Source organism: Nyctereutes procyonoides, unplaced genomic scaffold (genome assembly GCF_905146905.1).
Source record: "Nyctereutes procyonoides isolate TBG_1078 unplaced genomic scaffold, NYPRO_anot_genome, whole genome shotgun sequence".
NCBI lineage: Eukaryota > Metazoa > Chordata > Mammalia > Carnivora > Canidae > Nyctereutes > Nyctereutes procyonoides.
The window spans coordinates 3,437,759-3,453,128 of NW_026575159.1; the positions used below are offsets into that span (position 1 = coordinate 3,437,759).

Consider the following 15,370-nt stretch of genomic DNA (forward strand, 5'->3'; position numbering starts at 1 on the left):
GCAGCCATTTTGAAACCATATTCCTTTGAACGTATAGGGTCCCCTGGGGAATGCCTCTGGGAGAGGGGCCCAGGAAGAGGGTCCTGGCAGCACCCCTCTCCTCTAGCCCTTCCATTTGCATCTAGGTTACATATCAAGATTTTACCTAATAGTTTGCTTGGAAATAGGGTTCCATTGCTAAGAAATATTTATAATTCATCAGTTCATTTGTTCAAAAATTTTAAAGTTAAAATTTTCAATTTTTTTAATAATTCATCTATTCAATAAATAGTAAAACTACTGATTATTATAGCTCTGTTCCTGTTATTTAAAAATTTAGTAAAGTTGAAAAGCAAAGAGAAGATTGGTGACTTAGTAATAAGGATAAAATTCTCATGTCTTACATCTGTGCACTTGAGATAAGGTGGATGCATGGCCTCCTGGGTGCAACATATATTTAGCTATAATAAATATCCACTGTATTTTAATCTAGTCAAACTATTAACAGTGAAGACAAGAACAGTATTAAAATGTTTTACAAAATCTTGGGAGTCTCTCTCTAAAGGTTTGGAAATAAAATGTAATTTAGAGTTTTAAAATATTTATTCATTTTCTAGGAATGGAAACCCTCTAATAAGCTTTAGAGTCTAGTATTATGATTCAACTCATTCAGCTTTTCTGATCCTAGTGAGTTAAGCTACACATGTAACTAAATTTTAAAATACACTGTCTTTCAAACTTATCATTAACAATTCTACAGAAATAGACAATAAGCTTGCCTACTTGATAGCAGTGAGTTTGTATATATTTCTGTTTTAAGATATTCACATCTTACTTCCATTTCACTAATATTTTAGCTACTGATTTTCTTTAGAAACAGCTTGATACTTATGCTAATTTGCATGCTCTTTTAAGAGTTCAGCACAGGGATGCCTGGGTGGCTTAGCGGTTGAGCATCTGCATTTGAGTCAGCATGATCCCAGAGTCCCGGGATCGAGTCCCACATTGGGCTCCCTGCATGGAGCCTGCTTCTCCCTCTGCCTGTGTCTCTGCCTCTCTCTCTCTGTGTCTCTCATGAATAAATAAATAAAATATTAAAAAAAATAAAAAAATAAGAGTTCAGCACAAACTTAGGAATTATATGCCATATGCCAATGGAAATCTGTAATAAGTAACTTGTAGTCATATATATATATATATATATATATATATATATATATATATATACAAGTAACACTTATTGCATTTATTTTACTCTATATTCTCCAATACTTACTGCCAAATATGTTATTGATTAAATCATTAGGTACCTACCTGTAGGGTTTGTAGGGTTATGTCTGGCTTTATATGTTTTATACCACTTTCTCTATTAACAATTACCTTTTCATATGTTTAAAGGAAGAAATCATCAGATCATTGAGATAGGCAACTAAGACCAAATGAGCCTGAAAACTTCTCACTTCTAATATTTCTGTGTAAGAATTAGAGAAAAGTATTTAGGTACAAAGTCTCAAAATATAAAGAAAAGATAATCCATGGTGTGCTTCATTCTTTAGAAACCTCTTTGATAAGGAAGAGGGACATATCTTTTGTACACTTTGTAAAGAGATTTAAACACTAAGAAGCCCTCCTCCCTCAGACCATGGGGCCAGAAGCAAAGGGGGTTTGGAACTTCCAAACTTCACAGCAAACGATAATCTTGTATTGGAACAAAAAGCAAGGATGACTCAGAATGTAATTAGGGTTGTACATCTAAGCAAATGGTATTCAAAAGAAGAAAAGGACCAGGAAAAGGATGCTAATGTTTTCACAGAGAGACAAGGCCATGGCAGAATGAAAACAAAATCTTCTTAGTTATCAAATTATAACATAGGGGCTGAGGAACGTCTCAGCCAGTACATTGTGGCTGAACACCTACTTGTTACTCCTCCCCTCTCATCATCTACACAAATGGGAATACTTGTAATGTTTATATCTAAAGCAAATCATAGAAGGAGGAAAGGTTTCTAAATAGATTGAACTTAAGAGGCTGTGCTGAAGCCCCACTTCTATGAAAACAGAATGCCTCTGATGTTTTGTCAACATTACCGCTGATACCACAACCAACAGGTTGAGGCAAGTAGATCAAGCAAAGGACTCCGGCACCTGGACTTGGTAAACCCAGAGGCTGATGATCTGTACTGTTATTCAGGTGCTTTTTCTTTTCTCACATGAATTTGCTTCTGGAATATTTCTCCGTCCACATAAGGATGGGCAGGAGAAAGAAAAGACATGAAATTTCCCTGCCTGTACTCTAAAATGTCACCTCACAGCATGTCCCCAATACCAAGCCAAGAAATGGCTTACTCAGGCTCTTTGCCAACTGGCATGAACCTGAAGATTACTTGATCTCCTAGAGGGTGATCTTTTTCCCACACAACAAACCTCACAATTTACCTTGCAATGGTCCCAATATTAATACCATATTCCTTTTGTGATATAGAACAGGGGTCAGAAAACTTTTTTTTCTGTAAAGGGCTGGATATTGAAGTTTAGGATCTGTGGAGCTTTTGATCTCTGTTGCAACCCCTCAATTCTGCCTTTGTAGGAAGAAGGCAGCTATAGACAATGCATAAACAAATGGGTGTGACTCTGTTCAATAAAACTTCATTTATGAATACATAGACAACACATTAAGGAATGGATGTGGTGTATTTCAATAACTTTATTTACAAACACCGGTGGCTGGCAAGATTTAGCTCAAGGGCCATAGTTTGCTGATCCTTGATATAGAGATGGAGATTCAGAAAATTCAAATTTCTAAAACTATATATTTAAATGGGTAAAAGATGGAATATAGTTGAGTCTTATTTTAATATGTATATTTGATTATAATCCAAGTCTACTCCTGGAATCCATTCATTTCTCTATCAATTAAAAAAAAAAAAAGTATTCTTTTCAACTATTTTCCAGGTATTGTCCTAGGAAAGAAGATCTGTTATTGAAAATAATAAATAAAAACTAGTGAACAAGACAGGCAATGTCTACCTCACAGAGTGCAGGGTCTGGGAGAATATATTTTACGTATATTTACTGAGGTCCTACTCTCTGTTGTGCATTCTTCTAGCAGTAAGGTATACTACGGGTAACAAGACAGACAAGGACCTCTTGTGGCATTTACATTCTCAATAGGTGGAGAAAGAATAAATAACGTGACAAACAATAAGCAATAAAAGGTCACATAGTGATAAATGCCATGAAGAAATGATATAGTATTATATGATAAAAAGTCATTTAGGAGAATGTGGGAAAGCGGTAGGTAATAGTACTCAGAAAAGACTTTGTGGGAAGGCAGTAGGTAATTGTACTCAGAAAAGACTGTGGGAAGATGACTTCTGAGCAAAGATCTGAATAAAAAGAAAGAGCTAACCATGCCATGATCTGGAGGAAGAATTTTCCTAGATAAGTAAACAGCATGTAAAGCCCCTGAGACAGAAATAAGCTGGTCTGTTGGAGAAATAACAAGGAGGCTAATGTCATGAGTAACTGAAATAAAGGAAAGGTGATGATAAATGATGAATCTAGAGAGGAATAGGGGGCAGATCATCTAAAGCCTCATGGTAAGGAATTTGGATTTTAGTCTTACATAATGAAAAACTGTAGGAAAATTTTAAGGAAATGAATGATACATTCTTATCCAGTTTAGATTACAATGAACAGATAATTATATATGAGATGAACACTATTTAAAAAATGTGAAATGGTGCAGTCAGGGGTAAAAAAAGGCTGTAATCACCCATAGTAAAGGACCTGCTTGCCCTGGTCCTACAACCTGAGATCTGCCAATGTAGAATTTGAGGAGAGGCTTGCTCTTTCCTATAGACAAATCCAAAAGACTATTATAACTCCAACTGCCCAACATCTAAGGCCCAGAAAGGTTTTTCTGCCTTCTTGGATCTTTTAATTCTAAAAGATAACAAGCAAAAAATAAAACTTAACTATTTGTTGAAAAGTTAATGCAGACATATTAACTAAAGACTTCCTCTTTGGCTTGAAAACCTAGGGTTAATCTCAAATGAACTTGGTAGGGACATTTCTACAACTGAATTTAAAAGGAAATTATTCCTTTAACCTTTCTTGGCAACTGCCATTTTTTTCTACCTCTGTGTGTAAATCATACACGCATATTTTTTCCAAGTTTAGTGACAAATTTTTAAAAACATACTTATCAGTTGCCTGCTTTTTTCACACATTAAGGAAACCTCCTCCTCCAAATGTGCAAATAAAACATAGAACATCCTCTTTGGCTTATTTTGCATCACCAGCCACCAAAACAATGCACAGATGAGAAATCATTTCCAATTACTTAGATTCACATATGCACATATTACATGTAAATATGTGTCATTATTGCATGCAGCAAATTGTTACCTACTGTAGGTACTTTGGTACCTACAAAATTATTTTTCCTCCCAAAGGAAGGTCTAACTGACCCTCAAGTAACCTAGCACAAAAGATTCAAGCAAACTGTGGCATCTAAAAATAGTTACAAGTTCTCTTAATTTTCATTATTTTATCCCAGCACCACACACTTGAGCATTTGGTGTCTTTTATTTTTATATTATGATAACAGAGATATTGTTCAAACACTCAATAAACATTTCAGATATATATGAAAAAACATTAACTACACTCGAGGGGACTCATAGTCTGAGTAGGAAAACAGGCCTCAAAACAAATAATAAAAATGACAGCAACCACATAACATGGAAGTGCAGTGCCTTCATGATACATCCAACTTATTCTGATAACACTGGAGAGCTCAGCCTGGCAGGGGAAATGGAGTGCAGGTACATTTCCTAGAGAACTGGTAACAAAGCTGACTCTTAAAGAATAATTAAGTGGACAAGACAGAGTGATGTAGAAGTTTTTGAGATCCTAGGTCATTGGCTAAATACAATTTGAATAATTAATAACCACCTACTCTAGACCTAATATCTTTTTTTTTTTTTAAGATTTTATGTACTTATTCATGAGAGACAGAGAGAGAGGCAGAGACATATAGGCAGAGGGAGAAGCAGGCTCCCTGTAGGGAACTCTAGACGGGACTCCATCCCCAGACCCAGATCACTCCCTGAGCCAAAGGCAGACAGACACTCAACTGCTGAGCCACCCAGGAGTCCCTAGACACAATATCTTTTTGATGAATATCAGGACAAAAGTAATTATAGAATGCAATACTTGCCTAAATGATAACTTACAATCTAGGGAGGTAAAGTGTACATCCAAAACAAATTGTTAATAGTACATGGTAAAATGTAGATTGTAACACATAGGCAATGCATTCATTTGTTCATTCAACAAATATTTATTGTCTATCTGCTATGGACTATACACTGCTTTAGTCACTAGTCTCATGGGGTCATAATGTAGTGGATATTAATATGGGTTAATATCTGTAATACATGAGTTTTAAAAAGATCATCATAATTCTCTGAAACAAAGAATATAAGTAGAGGATATTGTTAGTCAAAAATGTCTTTAGAAATATTTAGCTAAGTACTTAAGTAAAAATTTTTCATCTATTAAAATATTCTGGATGGCAATTCATAACATATTTTCTACTAATAATCATCAACTCATCAATTTTAAATAGTGTAAAATATTTACAATGGTTAGACCTTTGTTGTCTGTTATAAGGCATGTTTTTTACTCTTTATTTATACTTTCAACAACAACAAAAAGACATCATTTAGCAAAGGCAAAGGACTTCCTAAGCATTCCTCCAAATGATAGAATTTACATGTCTTAAATCTGAGTCTTTAAATATACATATTTGTGAATTTCTTGGATATAGGAGAAAGAAAACAATAATTCAAGAAGCATGAGATATAAGGTAGACATTAAACACTAGACATTTCTCTGGTATAGATACGTAGAAGGGAATCACAAGAAAGTGGCAAAGCACAAAGGCCATTTGTACTTAATGTTATTATCCCAAGACCTGGTCTCAGGTATTGGGTATGGTTTACTAATAGTTCTGAAAAGGACCATATGATTGAAGAGAAGAGAGTCAAATGTAGACATACAGCCCAGGTGATTTTTTAGCCAATTATTTATATTGCTCTTCCCCATCTGATAAGTGAGAATAATGCTATCAACCTAATTCATAATTAGTGTTAATTGACAGGTTACTAGACAAAGTTGATCTCCTCGAATGAAACCCATGACAGCAAGAGACAAGTGCCATGACAGTTCCAACACTTCAGGTATGACCAGCACATCATTTTCCCCTTGCATTCTTTCTCATCTTGTTTAGTTGCAAAACCAGAAGGGTTGAGAAATGACATTCGACCATGTAAGTCTCATAAAGGGACTTTTATTTACTGAAGTCAGTATCTTGTGAAAAATATTTGTAAAAGAATTTAGTTTACCTAACTTCACAGAAGGTATCAGATTAACATAAATTATCATCTAGCTGCATCTAGCATTGATAACACACATCTTGCATCAAAACCTTCCTGATAGTGATGCCATGAGCTGCATAATAATCACCATGCTCTGATTAATTATTTTGCTGAATCAACTGCATTTACACTGATAGCCTCAGTTTTTTGCAGTGCATTGTTTTTTATCCTAACACAACTATTCGGAATTAAAATGTAAGTAGTACAATTTGCAGTACTAAGCATACCAAATAGTTACAGTAAAAAGATTTCCATTTGAATTATCAAAATAAATACATTACAAGAAACCTAGAACCTAAAAAAAAAAAAACCCTCTAATTAAGGGAAACTTGAGACAGCTTTTTAGCAAGTTCTTTGCTGAAAGAATTTATTTGGTTTCTTGATCCTCCTACCAATCGCATTAACAATGACAAAAGATATGCAAATTTAAACAGACAATAGTCAAGCCAAACTGCTCTGACTCAACATCAACAGGGACATTTTCAGCATATAATCAGCTAGATTCACATTAGCCAGGGTCAATGTAACCAAAGAACATTTGCATAGTTATGCTTGGCTATAATCTGCAAACTATGCCGTAATCACTGACCAAGAAGAATGCAAACAAAAATTAAATTTATTTCACACAGTAAATTAACATATGGAACCTGTGCATGATATAAGCTCAGCAGAATCATATATTTACACTATCACTGCTGAATAATTGCATGGCAAAAAAAAATATATATATATATGCATTACTACGCCTGAATCACCATTTTGGCTACATGTTGTAAGTAAACAAAATATTACATTTTTGGTAGCTCATTCAGGACAATTTGGGACTAAATTTCCCTCCCCAGCCCCTTCAAAGAATCCAGACTAATTTATAATGATTGAATTCTCAATTAAAAACCCAATGGATGCTTTATTGAGAATAGTAATAAGCTGTTTGACTACATTAATTTGTGTACTATTAAAATAAATTTTGCCAAAGAAAAAACAGATATTCTATTATAAACTGCTGCTATAATTAGTGCCTGAAATTTAAAACACAATTATCAAAAGCCTTCAGAATTCTTTTTGCTTTCCACTCTTCTGTCCCTATTGATTTTTTTCACTTGTAGTCTACAATAGAAAGATTAACTACACTTTCAGGTTTAGAAACTCTGAAACTACCGAGTTTCAGTTGTCAAATAAAGTATCAGTGATGTTAGTTCAGTCCCTAGTGGACAAAAGTATAATAACAGTTACTTGGCATGATTCAGCAGGCAGTGCTTTAAGGGAGAGTGACAACACAGGGAAAAAAATAGAACATTTGTCCTCTCCTTATCTTCTTAAAGGGTTTGCTCTGTTAACAGACTAATTTAAAGGCGACTGGACTGGCCATGTTCCTACATATATGCACCAAATGAATTCTTAGCAAAGATCCCTGGGAGAGAAGCATTTTCACCAATGTGACATTGCCACCCTTTGATTGACATAGTTGAATACGCTTGTTATCTGCTGTTTACCTGTTACACAATTAAACAGAGAGCAAAGAAACAAGGAACCGCAGGAAGTGTGTTCATATTTTAAAAGACGTATTTTCATTGTAAACTTGTAAACTGTTTATAGAGAAAAATGGAATAAAATGTTCATTTTGATTTTTTTAAACAAGGATTAACTGCACACTCAACACTGACATTCATCTGGATACTTAGACTCCCATGTGACACTGTTGGTAACCAGTGTCCTGAGAAAAGACTTATTTCAGAAAGACAGCAAAGCCCATGTTGTGCTCAGCTCAAATCTGCAGGTGCACATTTTTGGGAAGAGCAACTGCCAGCTCAACCTCTCCTTTCACACTGGCCGGCCAGACAACCTGCCTGAAGAATTCGCTTTAAAATCTACCTTCCTGATTTTTTTCTCAAGGACGGCAAAAATAGATGACAGAACCTTGTCCTCTACTATTCTGCTACTTGCCAAAAGTATATACTTAGACAATTACTCCAACTAAATATACTTTATATATACTCTCATTTCATATTAACTTGACTAAAAGTTGAAAAAATAAGTATTTGATGACAATTTCTCACCCTAGCTCCATAAAATTTCCTGCTGTTAATCTATTTGATCCTAAATTGGTATTTCATTATTTTCTTTTTTCACCATCTCAAGACATTCACTCTTTTTTTTTTTTTAATTGGGCTCTGTCAGTCAGAAAAATCAAGCTCAGTTTTAAATAAGAGGAAACCAGAAAGGTCATAAAATGTCCCATTGCTGGCACAGAAACTGGTTGCCACTATACCTTTAGAGGGTTGCACAAGCCTGAAAACCGTGGCTCACCCATGAAGTCACAGGGGAAGAACAGGCTTGCATTTGCAAATACTGCCCCCCAGGAGCAAAAGGTAAACACACAAATGCCCCCCTAGGGAACTCTAAGTTAGCTGCAGTGCAACAACGGAAAAGGCTCTGTGCAATTAGAAACTGAAAGCGATCACTTACTTTTTGCAGCCACTGAGTATAATTTTCCATCACATGCTCCAGATGTTGAAGTTTCTGGGAAGAGAAATCCGGTTCCACGTGTGGAGCATCTCTCTGCAGAGCGTTTGTGTTGTACTGGTCTGTCGTACTCTCACGACAGTTCCCGTCGTGTTCTGGAAGGATGAAAGTGTAGGCACATTGCCCATGTTGAATCCGGTTATATCTTCTCCCACCGTTTTCTGGACTTCGGCGCTGGTTGCTGCACCCTATGTGAGTCAGAATGGCAGCGAGGAAAGCAAAGGAAAGGAAAACTGTCATTGTACTGCCAGCACTCTCTTTCCGTGCCGCTCGCAAAACTTGCTCCTTTCTTCTGACCTTTAAACTAGTTTTTATTTTAGGTAAAACTGCTTGATTGACTTTTCCCCCTCAAAGAAAGCTTTTGAAGAAGAATCACAGAAAACTAGCCATTTGTTAGCTTTGTGCTAAAATGTTGTTTTTTTTTTTTTTATTTCACTGTAATGGTAGTTTCCTTAGTTAAAACTTGAGATATTTATTGCATAGTAGCTGAGATTTATTGTTTCCTCTCTGTGTAACCGTTCAGCGTGGAGCCTGCCTGAGTCAGCTGCGTGTACATATTCTAGACCCTTTCCCCTACCCTATCTGCAGCAGATCTGCTATTTTCTCCCAGACCTCAGTGAGTTTTATTAAGGTTGCACATCCAAGCCAAGCTGGAAGCAGGCAGCCTTTCACAAGATGACTTGACAGGAATGCATGAGTGTGCCCCTATGCTAAGGATTGCTGAAGGCTTGGAGCAGCGGATCGTCTTACAAATTGGCTAGATGCGCATGACCTCGATCATGTATGGCCCTCCCGCCCCTTCCACAGACAATTGCCTCCAGCCTTTAGCAAATTCACGGCAAATCAATAAATAGAGCAGTCCACCTTAATACACTTTTGCTGTGCATGCTGACCTACTAAAACCTAGCAAACTAGCAGTATGTTTTTGAAGTTACTATTTAATTGGGGAACTCTAAGAAAAAAATTGGCATGATGTCCAGTAAAATAATTTTTTATAGTGAATGACAAATCTGTAGAAGTACTACTTAAAAAATATTCTTAACCCAGAAAAAGATATTAAAAACCATTTTTAGAGAAGGTATTCTCTCGTACTCAGACTTTTAGGAGTTGCAGAAATTATCAGGGATGGTCAAATTAGCAAAAAAAAAAAATTATAACCTGTCACTCAAAGGAATATAGACAGCATGTACATATTAAGCTGAATAAGCTAAGTACTTTCTGAGACAAGGATTTTAAATGAGACTGGTCCCTGATCAGAATATAGCTCTGTGTGCTCTATAAATTGAGCAACTTCCTTACAAAAACAGTGTGGTTACAATTTAAGACAGTGGCCAGAGAATATTAATTCCTATGGTACATCCTAATCATATATTTCACAAGGACCTCTTTGGTGTTGCTTTTACCATGGCTATCTTTAACCATGGTAAGGAAGTTCCCTATAAGTCTCCTGTGGTTGCACAAGACACTATCTGAGAATAAACATACATCAGGTGTGTCAATGGCCAGCAAAGAGCCATATGGGAGAAATCTGCTTCTATAAAGAAACAAAAATTATCAGAAGGTAATTTCCCAAATGTAGGCTGTAAACATTTGAACAAAAAAATCAGTAAAAAATAAAGAATAGTTGACAATTATAGAATTAAGGTTATGGCACTGAGATCTTCACTCTAAGTTTGTGCAGAAAACATGAATTATGAACAGGGGCTTTCATCAAGAACTGGAAGGGATTTTCAGGAATGGAGCTTCTCAACTGAGTCATGGTATAAAAACAGAAGCCACAGATGTTGAGTCTTGGGTACTCAGGGTACAGGTCAGTGGGTAAAGGACAAGAAAGTTAAGAGATTGGTATGTAGGAAAATGTTAGGGGAGAGGGCAAAACAAATTCCAGAAAAAAAATATGATTTGCTTGGGAGAAAAAAATTTTCTCCCAAAATTTTCAAGGCCAAGATTTTTCAGCCTTTTCCATACCAAATAACAAATTTCTGATCTGACAGAAATGGAGGCAAATAATACCAAACATAGCAATAAAGTCCTTGAACTGTCTCTGTACCTTCCTCCTGTTTGCTGACACGTCACTCATTTGCAATAAGAATAATGTCATTTATTTAGGAGCTCAATATTTTCCAGGTCTCTGCAAACATTCCTTGCACACAATCTCATTTAATTATCCCAAGGAAGCTGAAACATGGATATTATGTTTAATCCCATTTTATTGACAGGAAAACTGAGTCACAGAACAGCTAACTGGTTGCAACTCACAGAGCTGTCTAGGAATGGTGCCAATGTGTATACTCTGGCCAACTGATTCCAAGCCTGTCCTAACCTCCAAGCCTCCAAGCCAAAAGGCTTCCAAAACAGCTCCAGCTGCACTGATTCACAGTCCTAAAGCATACTGAGTGATGGAACTGAGAAGTAAAACAACTGATTAAAAGCCAGTTTATACCACTAAAGTGATTTAATCCATCCTCTGCACCCAAAAAACAAACAAGAGTGACAGGTAACCCATGAAATAGAGTTTTTAACAGTCCACAGGGATGACGTAAACTGGCAATGCACATATTGTCTAAGAACATTTTCTAACATTGCTTGCTTTGAAAATTATTCCTGGAAAGAATAGAGTCCAAAACCAACACCTTAAGTGATTCGCTAAAAACTGAATACAGCTGAAAATCAGCAGAAGACACAAGAGTGGGTAGAGAGGTTTCTATTCAAGTGTTCCCATGTTTTTTAATAGCCAAGATATAAAAATCTGTTCCTCCATGTGTGGTGGTGGGGGGGGGGGTCATGGGGGTTGTGGCATATGTCTGTGAATCTACATGTGCTTATTCACATAAATTTTCCCAATGTGAACAAATGAAATGAAGGAATGCACAATTTCCTGAGGGAAAAGTAGACAACTAAGAAAGGAAGCCTGAAATGCAAGTACTAAAAAGGGGGGAGGGGACAGAGAGACCATAAAAGAAACTGATTTATTTCTTTTCCAGAAACACAAAGAAACAAAAAGCATGACAGTGAAAGTACAAATGTCAATGTGGAAAAGAAGAATCCCTCCAGATAAATTTTCAGCAGCTAGAAAACAGAGACATGCCCAATGAACTCACGTTTCCTCAGACTTCAGCTGAGGAGACACTGGGTACATTTGAGGCTCCTTGTGACATGCTAAAGACCATAAGCTTCCAAGGACCTGAAGGCAACCAACAGCAATACTGTGGGTTGTTACTGCTGACTATCCACAAATGGTGCAGTTTAGGAGAGTTCAGAATTTAGGAAGAAATTTGAAACACAAAGCCATATTTTAAAAAATTTCCTCTGCTACAGCTCCAAAACAGTAAAATATATATATATATATATATATATATATATATATATATATATAAACTAAATAATTGTATTTGGTTGAATACTGAGGCAGCTTGATCTTGAAAGCTTCATATCTTTGTATTTTATTTGTATTACTAGAGTCCTGGCATAGGGAGGTTTATGCTTTAAGTTTCTGATCTCTTATCTACAATAGTCCTAGTAAACATTAGCCTCATCCAGAAATTTCCAGTGGGACTGGAAACACCATTTATATGGAAACCTGATGGTCCTAAGCCTCTCCTACCAACTAGTCTTTGTCGCTTCTTTTGTGAAGCTTTCTTAATTTCTCCAGGCCCAACAAGTGACTCTGATATATTTCTTTTTTTTTAAAGATTTTATTTATTTACTCATGAGAGACACAGAGAGAGAGGGGCAGACACACAGGCAGAGGGAGAAGCAGGCTCCATGCAGGGAGCCTAACATGGGACTCAATCCCTGGTCTCCAGGATCATGCCCTGGGCTGAAGACGGTGCTAAACCGCTGAGCCACCTGGGCTGCCCTCTGATGTATTTCAATAACCTTCTTTTCATATTTCCATAATGGTACTTCTCACACAGCTTTTCTAATTATTTCCTTTTTGGTCTATCTCTCCCTCTAGCTGTGAGCTTGTGAGCTCATAAAGTGATCTGCTCTTTCATCACTGATTTCCCAGCACTTACTATGCACTTTGGTTGAAAGAATGAAAGAACAAATGAATGAGTGAATGAGATAATTCAATTACTTAGTATCTGACTACTATAGAACTGGCCACATCTGTTGCATTTTTGGGAGTGAGCTTACCTAGAATCCAGGTGAAGCCAAATTTATTCTAAAGAATGAGTTACATATCAGAACATGGTACAATGATAATGCATAACATTTTTTAATCCATAACAAGTTAATTCACTCATTTAACATTTATAGCACCCCCATAATTATGTATTATTATTTCTATTTTGCAGATGAGAAAAATTGTGGCACATAGAGGTTAGTTACCCAGGATCTATGATCTCTTATGTAGTAGAGCAGGATTTTTTTTTATTGGAGTTCAATTTGCCAACATATAGCATAACACCCATTGCTCATCCTATCAAGTGCCCCCCTCAGTGCCCATCATCCAGTCACCCCCACTCCCCGCTCACCTCCCTTTCCATCACCCCTTGTTCGTTTCCCAGAGTTAGGAGTCTCTCATGTTCTGTCTTCCTTTCTGATATTTCCCACTCATTTTTTGTAGAGCAGGAATTTGATCCTCAATCCATCTAAATCTGGGGCCCACATTTATATCCCACTGAGCTATAATGCCTCCAGCAATACCTCAGTATTAGGAAACAGAGAAAACATTTCTTAAATTTAGGGGACAGGAACAACATGGCATCTATAACTAAGATGGGTCTCTTCTTCCTCTTAACCACGGCCTCCATGGATTCATGTCATGATCTAAAACAGAGCTAATATTAAGCAAAGATGCACCAATATGGCTGTCCTATCCACTAACAAATATCCAATCTGATTGTTCAGGTTATACTTAGGATCAACTCTAAATGGTTATTCCTGTGCTATATCACCTGTTATATATATTACCCTAAAATAACATTAAGCAATACAAAATAGAGTTCATTCCTCAAAAACACCATCAGGCACTCCTCTAGTATTCATATAGACCCCCCGTGATGGCAAAGAGGATGAGAAAGCATTCTCCTCCCTTATATACTGAATACAGTGTGAATAATAATACACAATAATAATACAGCACATATTCTGTAGATTTATTCTTGAAATACATTCTATATTCTAAGGGCACCATATTTGATACTTCTGCTCTGGCACTTTCAGGGTTCAAGGATGTCAGCAGGGCTATGGCAGTGGTAGCTATGTCTACAAGGAAGCACTTGGCTATAATCCCTGGAGGCAGAGCCAAGACCCCTTCACTCAACTATGTAGGCATCAAAGGTATCCACAACAGATGGAAATACCATAGGGTGCCAAAACATAAAAACAAGAAGATGGAGGATATCACCTGGTGACTGATGGCACTTTGTGAGTATATGTAAAATATCTGTTGGCATATCTCAAATGAATTGGAAAGACTGCAAAGAGGTAGAGACACTGCAGTGGGTAGAGAAATATATGTAGGTGAAGAATGTAAACATTATTGTGTAAATAGTCCCCTGCCTCTGATGAGAGAAATTTCTGGTAATTGTTGGGTGTTTTGCTATCTAAGTTCTTAGCTGTAGCTATCTCTAAGTTGGAAGGAGCTCAGACAGAATTAATTTGCTTCACATAAGAAAGCAGAGAAGGGACTCGAGGAAAGATCTGGAAATAGAAGATGAGCTACAGAGGCTTAGAGAAGAGTCAGAAGACAAAGGAAACTTGTGGCTATGTTGCTAGGGGAAACATGGGAAGATATATCAAATACAGAGGTTTGCAGTGAAATAGTGTCTCCTGTGAGAGAAAATCCCTCTTTTTCAGTAAAAGACATGCTTTTGGGCAAGTGACTTCTTTGGAGTGACTGAGAAGAATCATTGGTCCTTGTTCCATATATGGAGCTAACATCTGAGTTAGACTGTTACTGTAAACACAAATAATTTATTTCATTTTGGTCTTTCACACTGGATCAGAGCCTCCCGAGAGCTGGGACTGTATCTGTCTTTGTGATCTGGCACATGGGAAGCAATTGATAAATATTCACAATCCAGCTGACTGACTCATTCACTTTAATTCCTGATGATGAGATCTGAAGACACAGAAGCATCACCCTCTCTTATAGGTTTTCTTTCCAAGACCTCACTTTCTGGAGAGTCACATATGAGATCAGGATCCATATATTTCAAAACAAATTCCAGAAATCACAGTGAAATAGTGCGCAACAGTCCCAGTCACACAGAGACATGGTTGAAGAACCATTCAAGAAACATTATAGAAATACCTTCCAGTGTGAGGTTACTTGTTAATTCTACAACAGAGATAACTTCTACAAGTACTCAAGTCATAAAAGAAAACAAACAGCTGGAGACTGTAACAAGTAGAAATACAGATGCCAACATTCCCCTCATACCAGAATAGAGAAAGATTTCCAGTGGAGA

The 15,370-nt window shown here is 36.7% G+C and overlaps 1 protein-coding gene across 3 annotated transcripts in view; it reads right to left on the reverse strand.

Annotated features, from left to right (window-relative positions):
• ANGPT1 (angiopoietin 1) overlaps positions 1-9,603 on the reverse strand; it is a 242,052-nt gene extending 232,449 nt beyond the window's left edge. For all 3 annotated transcript variants that reach the window (XM_055313861.1, XM_055313860.1, XM_055313862.1), the window contains exon 1: positions 8,892-9,603. In XM_055313861.1, the coding sequence (XP_055169836.1) occupies positions 8,892-9,188 (297 nt within the window). In that variant the 5' untranslated portion in view covers positions 9,189-9,603. The remainder of the gene's footprint in view (positions 1-8,891) is intronic.
• Between the last annotated feature and the right edge of the window lie 5,767 nt (positions 9,604-15,370).